This window comes from Calidris pugnax, unplaced genomic scaffold, assembly GCF_001431845.1.
Source record: "Calidris pugnax isolate Ruff unplaced genomic scaffold, ASM143184v1 scaffold103, whole genome shotgun sequence".
Taxonomy (NCBI): Eukaryota; Metazoa; Chordata; class Aves; order Charadriiformes; family Scolopacidae; genus Calidris; species Calidris pugnax.
This window is the reverse complement of record NW_015090990.1, coordinates 9076276-9084159: the sequence shown is the minus strand read 5'-3', so window position 1 is coordinate 9084159 and position 7884 is coordinate 9076276. Positions and strand designations below refer to the sequence as shown.

Below are 7884 nucleotides of genomic sequence, written 5' to 3'. Positions count from 1 at the left end.
CGGCTGCGAGGATGGCCCCGGCCCGCCTGCCCCCCCACTGACCGCGGCTCCGAAGCCGAGCCCCCGATCCCAGCCAGGCGGGCGCGGGGAGCCCCCGCGGCGCGGCAGGAGGCGCGGGGCTGCCGGCCCGCGTGGGTTGCCGAGCGAGCCCCTGCCCGAGAGACTCACACACACACGCACCCCCAGCCTCCCCACAGCCCGACTTGTCCCGGCCCTAAGACCCCGCCGGGCCCCGGGAGAGCGCAGCCTGGTCGCCAGCAGCGACCTACAGGGGTGCCGCGCCACCGGGAACCCCAGGCCGGCGGCGGGCAGCGCTCACCTGCGGGCGCGACGGACCCATGCTGGCGGCGGCGGGGAGAGAACGCGGGAACTGAAGGTTCGCGCCAAAGCGGCTGGGACAGCGGGGGGCGGGGCCCGGCGGCGCCTTTCCCGCGTTGGCGCCCGCGTCCTGGCAGATGCAGCAGACACCCCCGCGGGACCGGGCACCCACCGTGTCCGCTCGCCCACCCACCCCTGCGGAGGAGTTCGGTGTCTCTCCCGCGCCGCTCCCGGAGGGGCTAGTGCGGGGACCCCGTTATTTTATTTTATTTTATTTTATTTTATTTATTTTTCCCCCCCATTGGCGTTGGGGGGTTTGTGGAGCTGCAAGGGCCTGGCCCTGTGGCGCGAAAACCTCCCGGCCGGAACGCCCTGGGGCTCGCGTGCCAGAGGGGAGGGGCGCGCGCCCGCGCGGCGGGGGGGTAGAACAGGATGAGGGGCCAGGGGTAGCCCATGTACTCTCTAACTCTTTTTTTTAATATATATATATATAAATTTTCTATGCTGCCCCTGGGTGTGTGTCCCGCCGTCCTGAAGTAGAACCCCAAAACGTGCCGGTTTTCAGGGACGGGGTGTGTGTGTGTGTGTGTGTGTGTGTGTGTGTACTGGCGGGGGTATTCTCCACGAAGGAGAGGTCTCCCCCCTCCACCCCGGGCTGGGGCAGCCTCCGCGCACCCCCGGGGCACCCCCTGGCACCCCGCGCGGGGTAGTGAAAGTGCAGTTCATTAACAGGGCAGTGAAAGTGCGGTTCAGGAAGAGCCCATCCGCTGCCGGGGCGAGGTGGCGGGTGGCGCCGGTTGCCGCCGCTCCTCCGGGGACCCCGGGGTCGGGCAGGGGGTTCCCCGAAGCGGCTGGCTGCCTTGCTCCGCTTGAAGGCGGGCAGAGGGAAAGAGGTCGTCGGCCATCGCAAGCCGTTGTGTGTGTGTAACGTTTGTAACGTGGCGTTAAATGGAGTCCAGCTGTCAAAGGCAGGGGAGTAACAGCCTTTCCATCCAGGTGCCCCCCCGGCGGCCGGCCCGGGGTGCGGTGGGCAGCGGGGGGAGAGGCCGCCCGCAGCCCCGCGCCCCTGTAAAGCGAACCGCAAATCACCCCTGAGCCCGAAGCCTGTCAATGGGCACAATAGGGTGGGTGCAAGAGCCCTCCCGGAGGTTTTCTCTTCCCTATGGGCGCTATTCTCCCCGCACGTGCTGCGGCCTGCCGTGTAAAACAATCCCCGTTTGTAAATAAGCCCGTAATTACACGCTCACCTGCACGGCCGCCTCCTCGGCGCACACACAAAAGCAGGTGAACTAAAGCTCTGGTTCTCTGGAGGCCGGACCACACTCGATTCCTCTCAGCCCGCCTCAGTGCAGGAGTGCCACCCAGGTGGTCCCCAACCGAGGCATCTCAGCTGGGAATTCGAATCTTGAATTTTGATGCAGTTTTACCTCTTTCAGAAAAAAAAAAAAAAATTACTAGATTACTTACACAGGAGTAAAAGCTGTGAAGGTTGCCTACTTTTCTACTAAAATCCTGATAAACATCTTGAATCATGTTTATCAGGATTTTACTAGAAAAGTAGCCAACCTTCACAGCTTTGAAAAGCATCCTATGAAAAATTATGGAGTACTGATGGGACTAGCTGAATCCATGCTGCAGACTGTAGTTAATTTTCCATTTAATGCTTAATGGAAACAGCATTCAAATAACACATGTAGTCAGTCAAATTCCTTTAAAATTAATAGGCCAGAGCAGGGACTTTGTGGAGAAACCAGACAGGACATTTTAAAGCCATTTTGTGGACTGTATGTTGAGCTTTTTTTTTTTTTTTTTAAAAAGTGAAAAAGAATCAATTTATTGAAAATCATGTATGTCAGCTCATGCATTTTACTGAGGATTGGGGAAAAGGGGCCAGGAAAGGGAGAAGAGAAATGAGACGTATGTGAAGGACAGGGGCTTCCCTTCCTAAGGTAGAGTGCAGGGTACCAGAAGATGAAGGTCTGTCACTCAGGAGAAGGCTGTTGTTGCCTGCACCCCTGCCATTTCCCCTGTTTTCATCTTCATGCTCTTTGTGCCCCTGTTGTACCCCGCAGGGCCCAGATGCCCCCAGCGATGGGCAGAACAAATTTTCTAACTGGCTTTGCTGTGATGGAAAATGTTTCTTAAATGTTTGTGGAGATGTAGGGAGCACCATTGTCCTGCATCCTATAGACAATAGCTGAGGACGTGCAAAGGTGAAAGCAGGTGAGCATTGCATTTTGAGCCACATTTAACTCAAATTAGGCTAACATGAGCAGAATAAAACATCCCTGCCCGTTCGGTCCCCCAGTCCGGATCCTGCATGCTACTAGCCTCTCTGTCTCCCCTGTTGCTTCTCTGCTGGGCAAGCTCACCTCAGCAAAGATTATATGGAGTATTTTGTCAGCTGCTCCCAAGGAAATCATCTCTTAAACTCTCATCTTTCCATGAAATGAGTTGTCAGTACACGGTAGCAGCCCTTGGAAGACCTACTAAGGGAATCGGCTGAAATTACGGAGGGGTGTGCGGTAGATTGAGCGTGCAACACTTTCTGCATCCATCTAGGGGAAGCAATGTTGTTTACAGATTAGGAGCTTCAAGCAGTAGCAAGAACATGGACCTCCAACAACAATAGCACCATTGTCAAAAACAGTAAATGTGACCTTTAGTCCCCTGGGACAATGGACAAGCGTTGTCCTCCATGTCACCCCACAGATGTCGGCTGTTGGCATTGCAACACAGCTTTTCTCTCTGGAGACAGGGCTCCTGCTGCCTTGTCCCTGGCTCTCCTACACACTTCCTATCTTAACTATGGACAGCACACTTTATGCTCTAGTTTCCCTTTTTTTCTTCTTTTTTTTTCTTTTTTTCATTAAATTGGGGCAATACATTTCTACCTGCCTAAAATAGTATGTGGATACATTAATTAATGCTTGTGTGATGCTAGTAATTATTGAGATGGGACTTGCACAGTGACACAGATTTATAGATGCAAGTATTTCAGTGGAAAGGGAGAGTTAGGAGTCTCATGACCACAGAGTACCTGTAGCACAATGCAGTAACACGTATCTTAACTCCATAGAAAAGAATAAGATTGCAACCACTAATGACAGTAATTAAAAATTTCTGTAAGAGCTGTCCAATCACCTCTTCATCTGAGCAAATTATAGTGTGTTATTGAAACTGCTAGTGCAGTAAAATGAAGCTAAAAACATTTTGCATTAAAATAATCAGACATTGATTTATGATGTAAATTGTAAATCGGTAACCTATAACACACACTAATTGTTTTTCTCTCTCTTGAAAGGTGTGTTTCTGTAAAAGATCTGATCAAGCATATGTATTTGTTCACGTCACCCTCCAGTGGCTAACACTACTACGGAAGACACAATAAGGTGTATAATCAGGGAACCTGCTATTGGTAGGAACCCAGAAAGGACGTTTGTTCTTACACAGGAGCAGGAGGATAGCCACTTTGGGACATTTAAGTATAGTTAGATGTCTACATGTTTGCTGGACATTAATTTTTATTAAGTACTTTTTTACTGCTAATGCTTCAACATTGTGCTCTGATAGGTAGATCCAGAATTTGTATAATAAATGTAAATTTTAAATACTTAGCATGTGTAATCAGTTTATAGCCAAGACCAACTGTACCAGCTCCACAAAGCAATTAGTATCTTTTTCCCTTTTTCTTCATGCAAGGAAAAATATTTTTTTCACATTTTAATTTAACAGGTTTGTATCTCGTTTTACTTTGCTGTAAATTCCTTACTAATAAAGGCTGGGTGCAAATGCATCCTGCATGTGGAATTGAAGGCGGTCATGTCTGATCCTATTTGATACCATGTTTCTTTGACACAAACAGGCAATACCATAAAAATGGAAAGAATGAGAGAAGGAAAAACAAAGGTATAAATACAGTCCAGGAGAGAAAAAGTGGAGTTGACAAATGTCCCTAGGAACCTATATTCATCAGCACACTAAGAGAATGAATGAAATGTGGTCAGTTTTGATAGAAATCTTAATGATTATTCCAAGTACACGTCGTAGATCATTGGGAGCCCTAAGCATTGTGATGCACATACGGGAGTGTAATTATAATGCTCATTTGAATGTCCTGTAGCCATTCCACAAAACGCATAGCAAAAAATGTTGATCAAAAGTAGCTGTTGTTGATATGCAATAGCCACTTTTAAAAGCTTAAGATCCCAGCCTTTTCACTCTTGGGCTTTGATTTATATTTCCCTTATTTCCCTTTGAAAACACAAAATAGATTAAGTCACATCATAAAGAAATTGCTTACAAAATGTTCTGCAAATGCATAGCTGTGGGGAACAGGAGGCTATCAGAAAATAATAAAAATTGCTTACTGCACTCTGGGTTTTTTTGCCCTTTTATATAAGGTTTGCCACTGCCTCTTTGTGAATGTTGATTTGCATCGCCTCCACCAGCCTTCAGCGAGATGTGGATGCTGGGAGAGGATGGGAGTGGGGGGACAGGGGATGGCTTAACCTTCTCCCCAGGGACCTCTCTCCTGGCAGCTCCCTCAGGAGGGAAGAAGCTGGGGAGGGGGGGGAGACAGGCAGAAAGCCCCCCGTGGGGCTCACTACTGCCTGCCGGGGGGTCCCCAGGGCACACCGCAAGATTTCAGGCCCGTTTTGTTTTTTTCACAGCATGAGGGAGATGCCCTCTCTCTGCTGCAGGAAGCCCTCGCCTTGCTTGCAAAGGCAAGAAAATAAATGTGCATGCTGAACCCCAGGCATATTAAGCCACTTCATTCCAAATGGCACAGTGTTGGTGTCTGCAGTGCGTTGGTACCTGCAGAACTGCCTCGTGTAGTTTCTAGGAGTCACTGACCCTCGGGGCAGGCGGGCAGCCGGGGTGGTGGGATGCAGCTGGGGGGGGAGTGTAGGTGATGCTGGGGTGGGAGCTGCAGAAAGGGGCCACACACTTTACCCCCAGCTCTCAGCCTCCTCGGGCTGCTGCTGCCTCCCAGCGCTGTTCCTCTGTCCTCCGAGATGTTCATCTCAAATGCCCTGTATTTACACGTACTCAAACGTGATCTTGGCAGACCCTTATTAGTGTTATTGCCGTAATAGACTTCTCCTCCATAACCTCTAACTTTTTGCAACAAACTGGCTTGAACTGCTAAGCTTTGGCACTTCATTAGATAAGAAAATTATTTAAAAACCCTTCTATGGTGGACACATATACAGAAAATAATTCTGTCAGATGTAATTTTCAGAGGTAGCACAGCTATTTGGTTCCATTTTAGTGACGTGAGATGTCAGGAGGTCTCTCAGTTTGGGGTTTTTTCACAATTACAAAAGCAACTGCCCATCTTTCCCAGCCTAAAGTAATAATAATAGTAATAATAAGGTCAAAGTGTATTCTCTAGCACGATCAAAAAAATCAAGTGCTTATAGTGCTTATCTTGGATGCATGGTCCAGTATCCTTGGCAGGAAGTTTATAGAAAGTCTTAACATCCTTGGCTTTTGATCCTCAGCAGCATCAGCTGGACTGGAGAGGAGGATGGTGGTAAGGGGTGCCCTGAATGAGGAGAGAGGGGGGGACACAGAGAGAGTTTGGGCAACTTCTGCTTCTTAAATCAGCCCAGCAAGTTGTCAGATCGTGGTCAGCATATGGGGTTTTGGCATGTGCCCAGGGCAGGTGGTGTTCCTGTCAGACATGGCCAATTGCTAGAAAATAATCAGTGGGAGCAGGTTAGAAAGCACAAAACTGCAAAAGCAATTATTTTCTTTAAAAAATAAACAGTGTCCAAACCTACCCATCCCTGTTTCACACTGATGCCAGTGGCAGGGCCAGGGGGGAGGCACAAACAGATGCTCTTCTCACCCAGCTGAACAGGAACTGGGTTTGCTTTCTCTAGCATTTAACGGAAATAATCAGCCAGCAGCGACAACACCCATGAAGCCCGGCCCCAAAAACCACTGTTCCTGGAGCATGGCAGTGTTTTTTCTACTGGCATGGCATCACCGAGATGCGGGTGGAGATGGGGAGACAGAGGGTCCACTAGTGTCCCTCCTGCTACAGGCAAGTCGCAGCAGCATCAGCACAGAGTGAGCAGGTCCCTTGGTCATCCCACCCCACCTGGTCAGTATGACCAGATCCCCCCAGCACAGACGTACAGCACACTGTGGTGGTGGTTGAACGTGCTGAATCCCTGGCAGCCGGGTTCCCCAGGAGAACGGGGTTAGATGGCCACCCCATCTTCCCTCTCTGACCATTAGTTCTGTTTATCTTCCTGACGAGCACAGCGCAGGCTTAACATTTCAGTATGTGCTTTAAAATCAATATGAGGCCAAAGCAACAACTAGAAATGTTTCAAGAGAGAGATTACAGCACTGCCCAAATCAATTGCTGAGCTGGGTGAAATTCCTGCCCAGGCCATAAAAAGTGACCTCTGTGGCTCTGCTGCCCCGGGATGGATTGACAGTTTACTCATGTCACAAAGGGTTAGGGTGAGGAACAGCCTGGGGTTGTTTATGATTTTGGGGACCCCTGGACTGTTTGGTGGGCTGTCAGCTCTGCGACAGTCATCCTTTTGTGAATTTGCAAAGGCTCTGTGGGAAAAGGAAAGGCTTGTCTGAGGGACATTGAGCTGGGACATGGGTTACTCTGCCATTTCATCCTTTCCCCACCCGGGCAGATGAGTAGCTACAAAAGCCCTCTGAGCAGCTCTCCCCATTATAGAGATGCTGAAGCCAATAACCCCCAGGGTCAGACCCAGCTCTGGGGCACCTTGCCAAACTAAAGAAGAATGATTGCTAACCTTGGTGTTAAGTGCTTGCTCTCCATCTACCTGTTTTTATTTTTGGGGGTTTTTTTTTGGGTTTTTTTTTTGTTAAGACTTCCTTAGGTATGTGGGAAAGACAGAAAAAAAAAAAAGCTTAAAAAAATTGAACCACACATTTTGTTGGCAGAAAAAGAAAGACATCTCAGCATCATTTTTGCTCATGCCACAAGGACATCAGCTGCGCGGGGAAGCCTGTAAGGTTTCAGAAAACCAAGTGCCATAATGCTGAGGTTAATCTGCTTTTCCTGTCTGAGCTGAGCACCGCTTCCTCCCTCCCAGCCCATCAGCGGGGTTAAGAGCTAACGGCTGGAGAGAGATGCTGCTGTTCACCCTGAAACCTTTTCTGCCAACGTCTGGCATCCAGAGGGAGCTGGGCAACTCTTGTGATTCCCACAAGATCCAGAGTAAAATGTTGCCAAATAAACAAACAGATTCTGTGTAAGCTCTGCCAGTCAGAGTCTCGCACTTTAATTTAATAAATAAATAAATAGATTTGTATCTGATTTTGTAAACATTCTCCCCATTGGATGCAAATACTCACTCACTTTGGATGTCCATTTCTGAATTTGTCTTCATGAATTCTCTGCTATTTTTCATCATCCATTCCAGCAGCCATCCCAGAGCTGGCTTCTTATAATTCAGAGCATTTTAAGCTGTGGAAAAGGAAAATACAGGTACTTTTTGGGGATTAAGAAAACAGCAACATCAGTGCACGGAGATACAAAAACCTAGAGAAAGGAGAGCCCGG

At 48.9% G+C, this 7884-nt stretch overlaps 1 protein-coding gene across 2 annotated transcripts in view; it reads right to left on the bottom strand.

Moving 5' to 3' along the window:
* Positions 1-1691, bottom strand: part of CDCA7 (cell division cycle associated 7) — a 10783-nt gene extending 9092 nt beyond the window's left edge. The window contains exon 1 of one of the 2 annotated variants that reach the window (XM_014954092.1): positions 1566-1691. Coding sequence is in view for 1 of the 2 variants with exons in the window: in XM_014954091.1 (XP_014809577.1) it covers positions 320-340 (21 nt within the window). In the remaining variant the exon portion in view is untranslated. Of the gene's footprint in view, positions 1-319; positions 393-1565 lie in introns of those variants that run through there. The other variant, XM_014954091.1, reaches the window with a different exon arrangement.
* Between the last annotated feature and the right edge of the window lie 6193 nt (positions 1692-7884).